At 43.3% G+C, this 18914-nt stretch overlaps 2 protein-coding genes and 1 non-coding gene across 4 annotated transcripts in view; 2 read left to right on the top strand and 1 right to left on the bottom strand.

The window, feature by feature from the left end:
• Positions 1-2075, top strand: part of Homer2 (homer scaffold protein 2) — a 29737-nt gene extending 27662 nt beyond the window's left edge. For both annotated transcript variants that reach the window (XM_045145472.1, XM_045145471.1), the window contains exon 7: positions 1185-2075. In XM_045145472.1, coding sequence (XP_045001407.1) covers positions 1185-1373 — 189 coding nt within the window. In that variant the 3' untranslated portion in view covers positions 1374-2075. The remainder of the gene's footprint in view (positions 1-1184) is intronic.
• A 4893-nt stretch (positions 2076-6968) lies between these two features.
• On the top strand, positions 6969-7076 carry LOC123459736. The gene has a single exon (XR_006636485.1). It is a non-coding gene; the product is annotated as a U6 spliceosomal RNA (small nuclear RNA).
• A 9309-nt stretch (positions 7077-16385) lies between these two features.
• Positions 16386-18914, bottom strand: part of Whamm (WASP homolog associated with actin, golgi membranes and microtubules) — a 30042-nt gene continuing 27513 nt past the window's right edge. The window contains exon 10 of the mRNA XM_045146109.1: positions 16386-17043. Coding sequence (XP_045002044.1) covers positions 16751-17043 — 293 coding nt within the window. The 3' untranslated portion in view covers positions 16386-16750. The remainder of the gene's footprint in view (positions 17044-18914) is intronic.

The raw sequence follows: 18914 nt of genomic DNA, 5'->3' as shown, positions 1-18914 counted from the left end.
GCAGACTATCTCTCTGGTGATGGCATCAGAGATTGTACAGACTGCATGACCCCAAGTTACTGACATGATCAGGCCCCCTATGGAACCCTATAGAACCAGGGAAACAAGCCACTTCCATTTCCCATTTATTATGGTTCTTTCTCACAATGTAACTAAAAGGTAGCTTCTGCTGACCAACGCTGAGGCTGGAATTTCAGAATTTCTCCGCTGGGCCCTTTGAGAAGCTTCTTTGGGCAGGGCTCTTCATTCTTCATTCCTGGTTGCTACTTGGGGTTTTCAGACCAGCTGTTGGTCACCTACTCAGCCTGTTAGCCTTCTGCTGGAGAATCAACAGGAAAGGAGAGGCACCCCAAGATTCCTATGGTCCCCTTTCTGACATGATGGTCACAGTCTTGCGGAAGTCTAGTTGGACTCTAGGTGGTTTCAGGATGGCTTTGTCAATCACAAGTTTTTCAGTTACCTTCTTGCTGGATAAACATATGACCAGAAGCAGATTATAGAAGGAAAGGGTTTATTTCAGGCCTTATAGTCTCCAGGGGAAGGTTTATCATAGCAGAAAAGGCTGGCTCACTTCATCACACACCCATAACAAAGAGACAACACACACCAGCAGGCATGAGCTGACTCTGAACACACAGTAGGCAAGACTCCATCCAAGGTCACCCTTGGAGACACACTACCTCCAGCAGGGCTCCACCTCCCAAATGCTCCTCAAGGTGGGTCTTGGAAGAAAGCCCAGTCACAAACACCTGAGGCTATGGAGACATTACATTCAACCCACCCCATTCCACCCATTCCTGGTACCAGTTTTCTGACGTAGCTGTCTTCGCATTGGTGGGGTGAGGCACTGGACCAAAAGCAGCTGATGGGAGGAGAGGAATTATTTGGCTTATGGTCTCAAGGGGAAGCTCCACGATGGCGGGCAAAAACATGGCATGAACAGAGGCTGGACATCACCTCTTCCACAGCAGGTAGAAAATAGCAGCAGGACAGTGAGCCAGTCTCTGGAAAGGGGGAGCTGGCTAGAAGCCTGGCCCCAACAACACACCACTTCCAACAAAGTTCTGTCTCCCAAATTGCCACCAGTTGGGGACCATGCATTCAGGACACACGAGTTTATGGGGAACATGTGATTGGCACCCCCACACAAGTCTTCCAGATTCTTCTCACTTTGGTTCTTTCAGGCGGCAGAAAGAGACAATCAAAACTTGGAAGACAAAGTGCGGTCTCTAAAGACGGACATTGAAGAGAGTAAATTCCGCCAACGCCACCTGAAGGGGGAGTTGAAGAGCTTCCTGGAGGTTCTGGACGGGAAGATTGACGACCTCCATGACTTCCGCCGAGGCCTGTCCAAGCTGGGCACAGACAACTAGGTTCGGGGAGCGGGGTCTTACGGGCACGTCCCCAGAGTGTATGTGAGACAAGGAGGACCAGGACATTGTCCCGTTCGCGATGCTTCTGTAAATGCAGGTGCATTCTGTCGTGTTTCCAAACCAGTTGTGCCGTCCACTCACTCCACTCCAGAACAGAAATCTCTCACTTCTTTGGCCTTGTGAGGCTGTGGACAACTGGAAGCTTACGACTCAGGAATCCAGAACTTGGTCTACCTTAAACGTTTACGCAGTCAGGGCAGGGATGTTTATATCTTTCTTTAAGGGCTGTTGCAACCCTATTAACTGGGAAAAAAACAGTATTTTCTAATCCAGATATCAATATCTTTTACAATAGGCCAGTGCACTCCTCTTATTGAGTAGCATTCAGTGGATGTGACTGTCCATGGGCAGGTGGAGGGAACATCTCTCTGTAACAATTTTGATGCTTTAAAGTCGAGAGTTATCTGAAGAATGGTAACAAGAATCTGGTGGATGCATTTGCTGGCATGGAGATACTTGCATCCACTAGGTCCCATCGTCCCCCAGTTTGTATGGTTGCGACAATGTTCCTTCTCTTGGGTTTTAATTTCTGAGCAGATGCTTGTGCTGTGGGAGCGGCATGCAGTGAGGGTGCCTAGCACAGTGCCAGGCACAAAATAGGTGCTTTAATAAACATTTGTTCAATTAAACATATAAACAGAATTTAGCGTTTTAATCAAACCCCACATCAGAATTCGGACCCCCGGTCAAAGGATACATCATCTTTGTTTGAGCTGGGGAGTTATTAGGAATGAAAGCAGTTAACTGTGGTCAAACCCAGGGATGGCTCCGGTGGAACTGGAGGCAGGGAGGGCAAAATGGGGGAGGGAACATCTGTGGACACTCATCCCTAAGAGCCCAGCCAAGATTCTCTGTCCTTGGAGACCATTACCCTGGGACCTTCTTCTCTAGGAAGGGAGGCCTGTAGTTTGAGGATTCGAGGACACTGGCTGTGCATGCAGACCTCAGGAATGAGGCTGAAAGCCAATGATGGGTTTAGACAATTGAAAAAACATCCCAAAGGCTCACGAGGATGAGAAAATGGCGCCACTGGCATGTCCTGGCCATGACACAGAGAAGCTTTGCCTACGTCTGCCTCTTGCCTTTCTCAGTTCCTGCTAAGGAAGGGACTGGAGCCATAAACCTCTCCTCTCTCATAGAACTTCTTAGTGGGGCCAGTGTGCATTCAAGTGTCACTGGTATCCACTAAGGGAGACTGCCTGTGCATGTCAAAATGTTTTGAGTCCCTAGCCCTCCATGTTTCTAAATGGGCAGGGGAAGCCTTGGTGGCCCCTTTTCTCCTCCAAGAGCCACATAACAGATTTTCCCTCTAAGAACATTTTCACACAGGGTTAGGAATTCTTCCCGCCAACTAAACGAATGAGAGCACATCCGGAAGAGTGGGGTCCACATGTATGTGACCCAGGCCCTGGGGTGATTTCTTCAGCCCTCTTTGCCCGAGCTGAGCAGTCTCAGCTCAAGGAAGCCTTGTTTGGGATTGAAGAGGAGGGAAGGCTCGTGATCTGGAGGACCAAGGCACATTAGGAGAGCCCCCGCAGGCTGAGGGGGACCTCAAGCACACAGGCTTTCAGGAAATGGCAAGTGTGGTCAGCCCTGGGGTGATTCAGCCTAGGGCACTGCTGGCCTGGCCTTTCTCCACAGCTCCTGGTAGTTCTCAGGACAGACAGCAGCAGCTCTCTATGGTGTGCCAGGAGAGCAAAGAGCTGGGCCAGCTGTGGGCCAGCATCACCAGGTAAAGGGGACTCTTCTCAGTTCAGTCTGGCACATCTTCTATCAGCAGCCCAGGCACATGGCTTCCCAGTAGCAGTAGACACTGAGATCCCTCACCCCCAGGCCTCAGATGACTGTCACCTCTACCTGCAGGTGACTTGTTAATGTAGAAGGAGCCATCCTGGCTGACTGGAGAATGATCCAGTGACATAGTCCTATGAGTATAGATACTAAAAGCCACGTGTGTATTCCCATGACGGTGACTTCAGAAAGTGTGACAAATGGAAATGTAGAAAAACTTAACGTCATTACCATGTTGCACTGCTGTGGTCTAGAAACCCGTGACCTCTGGTCGTCTACTGTCCAAGAGTTTAGCAAACATTCTGTAGCCCAGTGGGTGGGAAACTTAAGAGTCCTTGTGCTGTTGGGCTCAACCAGGCCTAAAATGGGCATGGCCCAGAAGGTTAGAGACTCCTCTGAAGGGATAGATGGGCTCCATAGTCAAAGCACAAACATGAAAGTACTGAACTTTCTATTCCCCTTGTTCTTCTCTAAAGAGCCTAATTTTGTTTTGTTTTCACTTGCTTTCTTTTAAGAAAAATAATGCCCAGGAACCACCTGGGCAGTCAACAAGGGGCTGGCCCTGTCTGCAGTATCTGGCACTGTGAAAGGTGGACCCTATACAGTGAAAGTGACCCCCTGAAATTGCCCAGCATTCACTGGAGACATATGGCATGCCCTTGTGTATTACAGCCTGTAGCCCTCGAGCCGGGTGCAGGCGGGGCAGGAGATGCTCTTCCCAGCCATCGCACCACTGTGCTGATTGGAGAACCAGCCCTGCATTGTGAGTGCTTCGGGTTTGGGGCACCTCCAAGACTGGCTGTACTTTGATTGTCTTTTTATTCTGCAGCCATTCGCATCAGGCCTAAAAGAGGTGAGGTAGAACTCAGAACCCTTTATCCATGATGATCCTTCAAGTAGCTTTCATTCCAGTCCAGACCCAAAGTAGATGCATTTCTAAGCAGGGGCTGGTGAGGAGAGAGGACGTCTTCCCGGTGCCTGGGGGATGTGAAGCCCCTAGAGGGACATGTTGGGAGAGTATGGTTGGGGCCTGGAGGGGAAAGAGAAGCAGATCCACACTAGACCTCCGATCCTGGGTGGCCCTCAGGTGTATCCGCTCAGGTGCTGTTGCTCTCCAGTCTAGGCTTAACTGGGTGAGAGAACTGGGCAGAGATTTTTAGTGACAGGAATTAGAGTGGCTTACCCAGGGCTACCCAGCTGTGACCAGAAGCAGCGTGGGCTCTGCGTCCAGGTCTTCCGGACCTTGGTTCACTGTTTCTCTGTGAACCATATCACTATTCTTCTCCCTTTGGTGACCCTTGGGTTCCAAGAAGAAAAAAATATTCCCTTGTATACTACTAAAAGCACATTGAAACTATATTATTTTGAGCCATCTCTCCAGCCCAAGTTTCATTTCTGAGTGATTCTAGTTTATAACAATCTTTCCAAGAGACTATTAGTTACAACAGAGAACAATTTAGAGGAGAGAGGCAAAATTATACTTATGTTTATTATGAATAATGAATTTCATTTATTGATTTATTTTCAAGCAGAGAGAGAAGAGAGAGAGAGAGGGAGAAAATGGGTGCACCAGGGCCTCTAGCCACTGAAAACGAACTCCAGATGCATGTGGCATTTTGGGTTTCTGACTTTACGTGTGTACTGGGGAATTGAACTTGGATCGTTAGGCATTGCAGACAAGTGCTTTAACCACTGAGCCATCTCTCCAGCCCACGTTTCATTTCTGAGTGATTCTAGTTTATAACAATCTTTCCAAGAGACTATTAGTTACAATAATGTCTGTGCTCTGAGAGATCAGCTCAGTAAATCAGAGACTGGTGTTGAGTTCTTTTTACCCAGTATTTTTTGAGAATTTTAACCCATGGATTTACTATAATTTGATCTATTCCCTTCCCATCACCCTCATTAGTACCCATTTCCTCACCATGATTCCAATGAACCTGTTTCTCTTTCCATGTAGTCTCTCTTCTATTATGATTCATTTTTTATTTTTTCTTCCTCTGTCATCAGGTCTTATGGAGGTAGTGACCTCCACTGTGAGGCCATGAATGCACCATGTCCAGGGCATAATGTCCCAAAGTTCTCACTACCCCTGACTCTTACATTCTTTCAATCCCCTCTTTCTGGGACATTCGCTGAGCCTCAGAGGGTGTGACACAGATGTCTTGTGTAGCACTGAGCTCTCAGGAGCCTCTTGTTCTCAGCACGTTCACGAGTCTTGAGTCTGCCCAGTATCCACAGTCATCTCCCAACGGGGTCTTTCTCTGGCAAATGGTGAGACAAGCACTCACGTTCTTTCTGCCACCTCCTCCACAAAGTTCCCTGAGCCCTGGCAGGTATGCTGGAAATGTCTCGTTCAGTGCTGGACACTCAAGTGTCACTTCTCATCATCTGGACGAGTCCTGGGTCTCCCAAGTTGTCACCACCATCTGCATAAAGAAGCTTCTTAACCAAAAGTGAGAACATTATAGCCAGTGAGTAAGCACACACATCTAGAAGGCAATCTGATGGGCACAAAGTATACATTTTGGCCTTAAGCTGATAGCTTCAATGGATCAGAGTAGTCTGTATAAAAGAGGCAGAAGGGGGGAGGGGGAGTGACTGGAGAGATGGCTTAGCTGTCAAAGGTTCACGCCAGCAAAGCCTGATGATGGTCCAGGTTCAATGACCCAGTATTCACATAAAGCCAGATGCATGAAGTGGCATGTATATCTGTAGTTCATTTGCAGTAGCCCATAGTCACTGTCTCTATCTGTCTTTCTCTCAAATAAATAAAAGAATTTTTAAAGAGGCAGAAGGCCTAAGACAGTAGAGACAAGTAACATTCTGGCCAGGAAGTGACCAGGCCAGGGCACGAGGAAGTGCTGGGGAGAGGACAAACTTGCTTAGTGCCTGCAGCAGGTTGCATCCTTCTATGTACGGAAGACTGTCCACAGGGCAGCCATTCTCTGACCTGCGGGCTCCACAGGCATAGTCTTCACGAAGGTGATGGCCAGGTGCCTGGCAAGCATGTACTGCCTTTGATGAGAGGCATCGAAGGAATGGTTGTACGTCATACAGATAACTTGCTGCCCAGAAGCATCATGACCTGCCCATCTTAAAGGGGCTGCTTTTCTATAGAGAAGTCTTTCCTATAGGAACCAGGGGCAGCTTTGGATGACACCCAACCCCAGCAGACCTTATGGTGGGACCTAGCAGTGGCCAGGTGCGCCCTTGGAAATAAGGCAACCATGACTTGAGCTAGTGTAGACGCTCAGAGGGAGAGGCTGCCTTTTGGGAGCCAGACACTGCTCTCTCTAATAATGAAAGTGGGTTTCTTGTCCCATCCACCCTTCTAGAAGCTACAATTCTTTAATTCATGGAGGCATCACTGGGTTCTGAAGCACTTGTGATATAAACTAGCATCTTACAAATTAATGTGTATAATCCTTTAAATAATATGCACAGTTTAAATGGACTCTCATTTCTGAGTACATGGCTCCCCCCACCAAAAAAAAAATCACAGTCTGTATTCTGGGGACAGTGGGTGTGACGGCATGGAGTGGTAGTTCTGAGTAAAAATGTGTGTTATATACATGTCTTTTCCTTACACCTATCTCAAGAGTTCAGACCTGGCAAGAAGGTGACTGTGGCAAGAATTTTGTATTTTGAGCTGGATGAAATGTTCTGGTGAGCTTAGGGGAGTGTGTGTGTGTGTGTGTGTGTGTGTGTGTGTGTGTGTGTATGTTAGAGGGAGGAAGCAAGCAAAGCAGGAAAAACAACTTGGAAGAATTAAAATCTGTATACCAGAGGAGATTAGCATGGCCCCTGCACAAGGATGGCACACAAATTTGTGAAGTGTTCCATGTTTATATATATTAAAAAATCTGTATACCTAAGAGACGTCTTTTTAGCCCTTTCTGGTGGTGGTGTATGTTCTGGAACTTCTACAAGAAGAATTTGTGGGTCTTCTGCTGTTTGTGGAATTGTACAGTGTCCTGATCTCTTTGTCAGTGAAGCCCTTGCTGCAGAGGGGTCTCCCAGGGCACGCTGCAGGGTCCACACTCATGCATTTCCGCAGGTGATTGGCAGGACGGATACTGCACAGCTGTCAGAGCCGCGTTGCCGTGTCCACCCTCAGGTGCCACTATTAGTAGGAAGCCCTGACTAGATCCACCGTGGCAGTGGCTCATGATGTGACAGCAGACCTTTCTTCCGTCAGCTGTAAGAGTTTAATGATAAATGTGGTTAGGTTAGCAAACTCATCTGTGAGTATCATTTCATTGCTTTTTAAATGCTTTTTTGGTGACAAAAAAGATAAGTGAAAAGAAAAAAAAATCACCTGTTACACCATCTGATTATAACCACTGTTAACATTTTGGTATATATCTGTTTAGACTTTTTCCCCATGCATCTGTGTTTGCTTTATGAATTTTTCCATGAAGTATAATCATGTTAAACATACTGTTCTGAAACTTGTTTTTTTTTCCCCTTTCAATACTATTTATAAGTTTCTCTATCAGTAACTATGTAATTACATCCTTTTTAACAGTGACATAGGTTGTACCTTGGGTATTTAGGCTGCTTTCACTTTTCTACTGTTCCAATTCAGGACATGATGAAATTGTTCTGACATTTTTGTAAACTTTTCAGAACATTTATTTAAGGTAGGTTTCTGAAGTTGGAATTCTGTGATTCTTCCATATCCCTGGCTCCTTTCCTTCCTGGGTATGCCAAGCTCTGTGTAGCCCGTCATTCAGGGTCTCGTGACTGACTCGGGCCAATGAGGTGTGAGCAGAAGCAACACATGAACCTGTAGCTGTAAACTGCCCATGCACATGGCTTCAGCATCTCTGCTCCTGTGCATTAGCACATGGTGACATCCCAGGAGGAGAACTTCTCATAGCCGGGGGCCCTAAATGACAGATGAAACAGCTCCCCTTCCCCTCACCCACCAGCCTCCATAGACACATAGCATGACTAAAGAATAAACCTTCAATGGGGGCTGGAGAGATGGCTTAGCGGTTAAGCACTTGCTTGAGAAGCCTAAGGTCCCTGGTTCAAGGCTCGACTCCCCAGTACCCATGTAAGCTAGATGCACAAGGTGGCACATGCATCTGGAGTTCGTTTGCAGTGGCTGGAGGCCCTGGTGAGCCCATTCTGTCTGTCTCTGTGCCTCTTTCTCTATCTGTTGCTCTCAAATAAATAAAAATAAACAAAAAAATTTAAAAAAAAAAACCTTCAGTGATATACCACTGGGATTTCAGAGTAACCTTTTTACTGTAGCTTAACATATCCCTATTTTGACTAATAAAAAAGGCATGTTTGGGGCTGGAGAGATGGCTTAGTGGTTAAGCGCTTGCCTGTGAAGCCTAAGGACCCCGGTTCAAGGCTCGGTTCCCCAGGTCCCACGTTAGCCAGATGCACAAGGGGGCGCACGCGTCTGGAGTTCGTTTGCAGTGGCTGGAAGCCCTGGCTCGCCCATTCTCTCTCTCGCCCTCTATCTGTCTTTCTCTCTGTCTGTCACTCTCAAATAAATAAATTTTAAAAAAAAGGCATGTTCGTTGTTAGGATTTTAAATACATACTGCTTCAGAGTTCCTTTCAGAAAGATGGCACTGAATTATATCCACACTAGCAGTGTGTGAGAGTATCCTACCCTCTCTGAATCCTGTCATTACCATAGAAGCAAGAGTTTTAAAAATGGAAAGTTTGATTAAAATATATCCCTCATTAGCAGAAATCTTTAACTATAGTTTTTCTGTTCAGCATCGGCCACTTTTTCTCATAATATGTCTAGTCTTCTTATTCATTTTTTTTTTCTTTCTCTCCTCCCCCTTCTCTCTTTATTTTTTGACAGGGTTTCACTGGATAGCCCTGGATGGCCTAGAATTCACTGTATAAACCACACTGGCCTTGAAATTGTGGCATTCCTTCTGCCTCAGTCTCTGAGATGTGTTGGGATTACAGGTGTAGGCCATTATATACAATGGTCTCATTGATTTCTATGAGGTATTTTTTTTCACAAATATAAAGAATTTAAGGACTGGAGAGATGGCTTAGCAGTCAAGACACTTACCTGTAAAAAGTCCAAGGATCTAGGTTCATTTCCCCAGTGCCCATGTAAAACTTGGTGCACAAGGTGGCCCATACATCTGGTGTTCATTTGCAATGGCCAGAGGCCCTGGCCCACCCATTCACACACACTCTCTTGATCTGCCTCTCTCTCTCTCTCTCTCTCTCTTTCAATCTGCCTCTTTCTCTTTCTCTCTCAAATAAATAAAAAGAATTTAGGGGCTAGACAGATGGCTCAGCAGTTAAGACGCTTGCCTGCGAAGCCTAAGGACCCATGTTCAACTCTCCAGATCCCACATAAGCCAGATGCACAAAAGGTGAAGCAAGTGCAGAGTCGCACATGCCCACTAGGTGGCACAAGCATCTGGAGTTTGCTTGCAGTGGCTGAGGTTCTCTCTCTCTTAAAAAAAATTTTTTTTTAAGAATTTAAGTTGTGTATATGGTATTTAGAAAAATCTTTGGAAGGGCTGGGGAGATGACTAAGCAGTTAAAGGCACTTGCTTGCAAAACCTGTTGGCTCAGGGTTTTATTCTGCAGTACCCATATAGCATCAGATGCATAAAGTGTTGCGTGTGTCTGGAGTTCATTTATAGTGTCAAGAGGCGCTGGCATGCCCATACACACATACATTCTCTCTCCCTCTCCCTCTCCCTCTCTTACATGCACACTGCTAAAAAATTAAAATTAAAAAAAATTTTTTAGTCAAATCTATCTTGTCCTTTATGGTTACTATAGTTAAACAGTTAAATTGCTGGACTAAACTGTATGCCTATGAACAAATGCCTGTAATCCCAGCACTTAGAAGGTGGAGAAAGAAGGATCAAGAATTCAAGGCATTGAGCAGAGCATGGTGGCACACACCTTTAATCCCAGCAGTTGGGAGGCAGAGGTAGGAGGATCACCATGAGTTCAAGGCCACCCTGAGACTATATGGTGAATTCCAGGTCAGCCTGGGCTACAGTGAGACCCTACCTTGAAAAAACAAACAACAACAAAAAAAAAAAACAAGGCCCATATCAGCTACATAGCAAGTTGAAGGCTAGCTTCAGCTACCTGAGACCTTGTCTTAAAAAAATAAAAATCTGTTCTATTTGGAATTCATTTTCTAAATTGCACCAACATTGTTTTGGGGGAAACTATCCTCTCTCTACTAATATCAAATTATATTCTTACTACTTACCCAGTCCTCCTGTTAGATGTCTCCAGTAAAGATGCTGTTATAAATGTGCTTTGGAACTTTCTAGTGTAGTCTGTTATCTGCCTGAATATTCTAGCATTGGTACCACACTGTTTTGTCTACCATAACTTTAGGCTCAATGACCCATTAATCAAACTTTTAAATAAAATTTCTAGTATACTTTGCATGTTTATGTTTCCAAAACAAACCCAGGAGCCATTTTTAACATTTTAAAGGATTAGAAATTGAATTATATATAATTTATGTATTATAATAGAATTAACATTTTATAGTACTTTCCCTTTCATTTTGGTAAATTTATAATATTTAGTTTCATTTCCCTCAGTCTCTTTTTTCTAATAGAGATGATTTTTTAGTTGTGGCAATTGTCATGAATGAAACATTTTTCCATTTGTGTATTTTTAGCATATATGTGTACGACTACACTGTTTAATGAAAATCTAATCCCTTGGTTTTCTAATTTAAGACACTAAACAAAAGTTACTTAAATGTGAAAATTTAAATGTGAAAAAAACATATAAAGTGAAAGTTTCCTATAAAGTCTTTCTGTCCAAAGATAAACAGCTTTTACTGTATGTTCTTCAGTTTTCCCCCAAAAAGTCTGTTTTATCATTTTGACAGTATGTCACAGCTCTTCTGCTCCTTGAATTTTTCACTTAGCAATAGATCTTGGATATCTTCAGTAAGCATCAATCTACCTCATTTTTACATCTGCATAAGAGTGGTGTGTGGTTATATACTCATTTATTTAACCTGGTGATTGTTTGATTTATAGTCAGTCAGTTACTGAATTCTGTTCACTCTAATGGTTTTGCTGTTAATTTCTTTTGCCTTCCTTGGTTCTTGACATTGATAGTGATTTATCTACATAGTTTCCATTCTTACCCCACTAACCACTTTTAGAACAAGGGTAAATAATGTATATAGAGTTGTGCTGGTCTTATACATACTTCTTTATATATTTTTCTCAAGATATTTCTAGTGTTTCTAAAAGGTATAGCTTTGATCCTTAGTAAGATATTCAAGTGCCCTTCTGTTTATGGCTTGTTAATTTTGATCAGTAGTGGATGGGACTTTATTCAATGACTTTTCACATCTGTCAAGCTGATCAGATTCTTTTCTCTAGTATGAGTCATGGTAGTAAATGTTCCAATGTTAAGCCCTCTCTACATTTCTACAGAACTTTGATATGGTCATGGTACATTATTCATTTAATTTGCATCTCTTTTCAATGTTAACAGTGGTTATTTGTGATTGGCTGGCCCATGGTAGATTTTTATTTTGTTTCTTTTCTGTGCTTTCTGAGTTTTCTATGACAACTTGTATTACTTGTATAATAAAAATAAGAGCTTTACAATGAGAAAATACTCTTTTGGAATTGGTTAGCTCATTTTATTTTTTTGAATTTTGATGGGTAGTTGCAATTTTTCTGCTGTCTTTGTCAAGTATTTTTATGTTAACTTCCCCCCAAAAAAGATCTTGGGAAGTTTTCTATATCTTTTTCTATGCCCTGAAATAGTTCAAATAATATTTAGAATTTCTTGCTCTTTAAAATTTTTATAACATGTGTAAAACTGTCCAAGTTTAGTGCCTTTTAAAGAAATAATCCTTTGATAATTCAAATTTTTTTCATGCTCATTAACTTCTTCAAGCTTCCTTCCTACTCTGTAAGATTTTTGGCAACTTAAAATTCCCCAAATAATTTTTTTGTTAAGGCTTTCCAAGCCGGGCGTGGTGGCACACGCCTTTAATCCCAGCACTTGGAAGGCAGAGGTAGGTGGATCGTTGTGAGTTCAAGGCCACCCTGAGACTATATGCTGAGTTCCAGGTCAGCCTGGACTAACATGAGACCCTACCTCAAAAAACCAAAAAAAAAAAATTTTCCAAATTGTTGCCACAGTTACATTATTCTTTCTCCTTGCTTTTTGTACACCTACACTTTCCATTTTTTCTGATTATTTCTCAAAAATTAGTTTACTTTTTATTAATGGTTTTCAAAGAACCAACTCTGGGATTTATAACTTAATTTTCTATTCTATTATGTTAATTTTTCTTATTTTTGCTTTTATTTCTACCTTTATTGAAACTTTTTCAAGGCAAATGGCATTTTAACTTTTTCTTGCTTAATAAAAGACACAGTAACTAGCATTGAAAGCTGTGGCTTTTCCTCTAAATATATCTTTATATGTATGATTCAATGTCATAAATAATTTATAATTTCAGATTTGACTTTATTTTTTACTGAAGAGTTATTTTAAATTATACTTTTAGATTTCCAGGTGGTTTGATATGCTATTGTTTTTAACATGTATACAAACTTCTAGTTTTACTGCCTTGTTGTCAAAGAGGGTATGGCCTGTACAATTTCTGCATTTTGGAGTTTATTGATGTTTTGTTTGGACCTAATAATTTTTGGTTTTAATGAAGATCCCCAGGGAAATGGACAAAAGTATTTCTCTGAAGGCACCAATATTCAATCTACATGTATTGATTTGACCTTGCTAAGTATACTGTTATGGATTTTTAATTTTTACTTACTTGATTCAATTAAAGACAAAAGAAAAGATTGTTCCCACTGCTTGCTGTTTTGCCATCTCTCTTATGTATCTGACAGTTCTTGCTTTGTGTGTCCCTGTTTGCTGTTATTTGGCAAATGAGCCTTTTATATTTAGGGAAATAGTTTCCTTGAATACTTGTACACCTTTATTTTTACCTGGCTTTGATGTAATAGAGTTATTTATGTAGAAATACATAATTCAGTAAAATGTTTGTGTGTGTTTATAAGCTGCCAAGAATCTTTCAGCAGCCCTTTGTGCCTTAACAAGGTATTTTGGAAGTCCTTCATGTCCTCCAGTAGACTGATGTCCTCCATGGCCACTTTCAGATAGACTGAAAGTGGCAACCTGGGGGAAAATATCGCAGTCTTTGGAAGAGAATGAGTTTGGAGCATGTGCCTGCCCCTGCCCTTCAGCTGGTCATATTCTGCCTCAAAGTGCCACATACTGCCTTTCTCAGCCCACAATGCGCAGTTCTTGGGCAGGTGCTAGTTTTCTATAGAATGCGGTGAAAATTCATTCTTGTTGCCTGGCTACTGGACAAAAAGCTAATCTCAGAGACTCATCCTACTAGAACAGATTTTTTTTTTCCAGAGCTGTTTCAACAGGCTATTTACATGGCAAAATCTGTGCCAGGCACAGAACCACCTTTTCCCAATGTGTAGGAGGCATTAATCCCAGTCCTCGGCTCAGCAATGGAAAAAATACAACCTCTGTTTTTCCTTCATTTAACTTAATTTCTATTTTAAGTGCAGTTGTACCAAGCCATGCAATTCTGGGTTTCAAAGGCTTGTCTTTGTTGGGAGGGCTTTCATGCTCCCTAGGGATGGAGCCCAAATCTTTGGAGATGTCCTCAGTCCCCTTCTCCAGCTATACCTCCCTTTCTCATGTGCCTGGAACAGGGGACTTGCACAGTTGCCCTGTGCGCAGAAGTCACTGTGCAGCTGTGTTCTTGGCTGCTTAAGCCCCCTCTGCAGCTGGCTCCTGTCTTAGGCCAGCAGGCTGGAGTACAGGAGTGCTCTAAGGTGAAGAAACTATTACATAAGCCAGGTAGGTATTTACATACAACATGTGGTGGTTTAATTCATAAACTTAAGACATTCTAAATGCTAGGTTCCCAGCTGATGGTGATTTGGGAATTAACGTCTCCCAGAGGCAGTGTATTGTTGGGGGCGGGCTTATGGGTATTATAGCCAGTTTCCCCTTGCCAGTGTTTGACACACTCTCCTGTTGCTATTGTCCACCTTATGTTGGCTAGGGGGTGATGTCCCCTCTCTGCTCATGCCATCATTTCCCCCTGCCATCATGGAGCTTCTCCTCAAGTCTGTAAAGTTGGTACCAAGCAGTGGTGTCATTTGCTGCTAGACACCTGACTATGTGGCTCTGGCCTTTTGGAGCTGATTTTCAAGAGGAATGTGGAAGGATTTGAAACCTTGGCCTAAGAGAAGCCTTGCAGTGTTGTAAGTACTGTTTGATAGACTATTCTGGTCAGAGCTGAAAGACCTGAATGTAGTTAAGAACTATGTACTATGAGGTTTGGCTTATGAAGGTGAGAAACAGCTTTGCTTGGACTGGGCTAGAAGTAGTTAGTGTGAGAGGCTTGCTGTCATGCCTATGTCCTGAGAACTTGTGCAGAATTGCAGTGTGTAATGGACTGGTGTGGGCAGAAGGATAAAGCACAGAAAAAAATGAAATCTTTGGACCAAAACTTCTGCCCGTTCAGCTGCAATTGTATGAGAGATTACAACCACTGAGATTGGGACAGCTAAAAGAGTATCCCATTCTCTAAAGCCTGCTTTATAACCCCCTGGATTAACAAATTGGCACCCCACCTGGTACTATGGAGTATTAGAAATGAAGAAAAGAGAGGGTCATTGAATTTATAATACAGTCTTGTGTTTTGGAAACAGCCATGGGCAGTATAAAGCAGGTCTGCTAAGGACTGCCTGCATAGAGACCTGATGGAGCCATGAGGATGAACCGTGGGTTGCAGTGGAGACCCAGTGGAGATGCTGGGACCATGAGATGGCTGCTAAGGAGAGCTGCCTACCCTGGAAAAGTTTTCTATGACTGTGAGTAGCCTAGCTGGAGGGGCAGAATTGGAACTCCAGAGACTTGTTGCTGGTTAGAATTATCAGTCTTGGAGATTTGTCAGTTACTAGAGTTGTTGGACTTGGAGCTACAGAGTTTGATGTTTGCCCTGTTTAAAACTTATACTGGTTGAATATTTCTTTACTATTCCCAATGCCATCTTTTGCAGTGGGTTTATTCTGTGCCATTATGGGTTTGGGGGGGATTATTTTGGTTTTATGGCTCAGTTAAAAGACCTTGGATTATGCAGATATTTTAACATCATTAGGATTAATTAAAAACTATGATGACTTGTGAAGTTGGACTAAATGCATTGCATTTTATATCATGTATGGTTATTTTATGGGGGCCAAGGGTGGAGGGTGGTGGCTTGATTCAGGTGTCCCTCATAAACTTAGGTGTTCTAAATGCTAGGTTCCCAGCTGATGGGGATTTGGGAATTTATACCTCCTGGAGAGAGTGTATTGTTGGGGATGGGTTTATGGATGTTATAGCCAGTTTCCCCTTGCCAGTGTTTGGCACACTCTCCTGTTGCTATTGTCCACCTTATGTTGGCAAGGGAGTGATGTCCACCCTCTGCTCATGTCTTTGTTTTCCCCTGCCATGATGCAGCTTCCCCTCAGGTCTGAAAGCCAAAATAAACCCTTTTTTCCTACAAGCTGCTCTTGGTCGGGTGATTTCTGCCAGCAATGCGAACCTGACTGCAACACAACACCAGAACCACCCATTGCAAAAAAAAAAAAAAAAAGACTCCTTGGTTACTCTTATCACTGACAGTCTTTGTTGAGGGTCACAAATGGCAGGTCTGGGAAACCCTGATTTTCCTAACCAGTTCTTGTCTAACCTCTTGGACTCTTCCTTTCTTTTCTCCTGTCCTATTCTGTTTGCACTGGCCCTGCAATGCTCTGTCCTGGGCACTCTGACCCATTCTTTTCTTTTTTTTTTTATCACATTTATTAAAGAAAATTATTCATTGTTAATAAAAAAAAATTACCCCAATATACACAAAATTTCCTGATCAAAGTAACTTAAAACCACTACTCTCACCCCCTCATGTCCACAGCAATATTCAATCCAGACTGGTTTGGTCTTGAAGTGTAATCCAATGAGACTGAGGACTACAGCCACCTAGAAGAGGAAGGCTTTCCTTCTACAGTGTGTCAGATACTGTGCTTCCATTTCCTTGTACATGGATGCGTTACAAATAGTTGTCTATTATTAGTTTACAAAGTATTTGATATACAAAGTAAATTTCACTTAAATATTTAAAATATAAGTAATTTATTGTGATTATAAGGGTCACATTCAAGCCCCTAAATCTGAGAAGTCACTATTCCATACACACAGGAGGACACAGTCAGTAGTCTAATGGACGGCTTGCCAGCGTAAACTTCCTTCAGCATCAGGCCATGACTCTAGAGCCCCTGGCACACATTAGGTAGGTACTGTTCTTCATGCCAGGGACATTCACATCCACCTATGTGTCCGTGTGTGACAGTCACTATGTCTCTACTCTGTCATCTTTACAGCCACAACCTCAAAGCCACAGTGTCTTGTGCAAAGTCTTGCTGGTCTTCTGAGGTGTTAAGTGGCAGTGTGGCCTGTCTGCCTATGCCATCTGCAAAGACCTTAGCGATCCCACTCGCCAGGGCTCTGTTCGTCGCTGTCCTCGTCTGAGTCGGCGGACACTCTCTTGATTCTTTGCAGCGCTGCCCTGATGCTCCTTTCCAGGTCACTGGGGGGCTTCTTGCTGGAGGTCACACCAGAGTCTGGGTGCACTTTCTTCAGCTGGACCCCCTGCCGGATGGCAGCCAGAACTTGCTCATTGACTGGCATGCGAGGAGGGGGCAGGGCGGGTACTTCTACTTTCCGGAGAGAGGGTCTGCCTTGCCTTAGAGAGGCCAACACTTCATCCATAGATCCTGAAATTGAGCACACAGAGCGAGCATTACCAAGGACAAGGCTTCCGGAAAACGCACCAGTTAATGCCATGCCTTAAACAAATACATTCCACTAAGCCAGTCAACAGTGGTTTGATTACCTGCTGGATCAATAAGCACCCTGCTTGAATGAATCTAGGATAGTTTAATGGCCAATGTTTTATCTTGACTACTGACTTCCCACTGACTTCTTCAAATCCATAGTGACTCACAGGCACAGTCATACACACCTTTTGTTGGAATGGGTTGTTGTTGTTGTTTTTTTAAGACACCCTAAAGAATTATGGACGCCTAGGGTGGAGACAATCTGACCTACTGGGCATAATTTAGCTCCCTCTAAATTCCATCTCCATCTTCCTTTTCCGCTTAAAAACGAGTCTTAAGAATTTACTCTGGTGTTCTCTAACTTCAGCCCTGGATTAGTCAGTGATGATTCATTCTCTGACAATAAAGCGAGTAGGTTTCCACACACGGAAAGGCTTAAAGTGAAGTGCTAATCAGTAGCTCAGTGAAGGGGGGGGGGGGGGCGCTGACACATCTTCCTGTACACAGTGCGTTTAATTCCACCTACCTTACCTTGAGGGGGCTATACGCTCTATTTCCGAGGGTGTGAAATGCTGTCAAAACACAAATTAGCTCAGAGTTTCAAAGTGCTGGTAAAAAGCTATTTTGCACTCTGGCACCTTGAGACCCTGAGGGGGTGAAATCTTTCATCACCAGCTGGACAGAGGGACATGATTGTGACTAATTTCAACTTCTTCCAGGTAACCTTTAAAAATTAACAGTCATTACCAGTTGGGGATCAAAGGGGCATGCTATGGCTAAAAAAAAAAAAAAGATCTGTTTTGTTTGGGATTTAAACATTTATCTAATGACAAATCCCTTCTAGGAGTAATAAGACAAGTTTCACAATCAAAAGCTTTTCTGATTCTAATATACACTTTCTACTTTCCAGAATGTGACAAAGCAGTGTTTTGTGATTTAAACAGAACTCCCAAAAACTGTGTGCATAAAACAGGCTGGTGGGCTGGAGAGATTGCTCAGTGGTTAAGGTGCTTGCCTGCAAAGCCTAAGGAGTTCAGTTCCCCAGTACCCACATAAATCCGGATGCATCAAGTGGCACATGCATCTGGAATTCATTTGCAGCAGCTGAAAGCTCTGGTGTGTACATTCTCATTGTCATTCTCTCTCTCTCTCTCTCTCTCATTTGATTCTCTCTGCGTGAAAATAAATAAATAAAATATTTTTTTAAAAAATCCCTGTGCTGGTCATACCCACCCCCAGATCTGCCACATCCAAAGTCTAATCTAGGCACAGACACACCAACTCTCACTGCCAATTCAGGATGTTACAAAGCCCGCAGAGAGGCTGATCCTTCTCCACCTAATAGTGCAGGCATCTTCCTTCTTCTGGATACAGTGACACCAGAGCCAGTGTGCAAGCCTGACGTGCGCTTCGCTCACATTCCTATCCTAGTAGGAAGTTGGCTCTGAGCACGGGAGACAAGAGCAAAGCATTTTATTAAGGTTTACCTCATCTCCTCACCCCAACGCAACAGGCTGTGAGTCTTGGCAGGTTTAAGGCAGCCTTTTCAATAGGCATTATCTAAAGTCATAATCAGAACTGTGCAGGAGAACTGAAGTTCTCACTAAACAAAATATTGGAGTGAATTTGATGTGAAGACAAAATGTGGTCCACCTTTTTCTGTTATTCTGTAAGAACCTACATGTTAGCTAATATATCTTTACAATAATTTCCAAGCAATAGTCTCCTTTAAATACAATCTAGCTCTGTAAAGGACCAGAGGTGCACAGTAAGCATCATTTAAGGCCACTCTGAAAGAACACTGCCAG

This window comes from Jaculus jaculus, chromosome 3 (genome assembly GCF_020740685.1).
Source record: "Jaculus jaculus isolate mJacJac1 chromosome 3, mJacJac1.mat.Y.cur, whole genome shotgun sequence".
Taxonomy (NCBI): domain Eukaryota; kingdom Metazoa; phylum Chordata; class Mammalia; order Rodentia; family Dipodidae; genus Jaculus; species Jaculus jaculus.
Note: the sequence above shows the minus strand (reverse complement) of the source record. Positions and strands in the feature narration are given on the sequence as shown.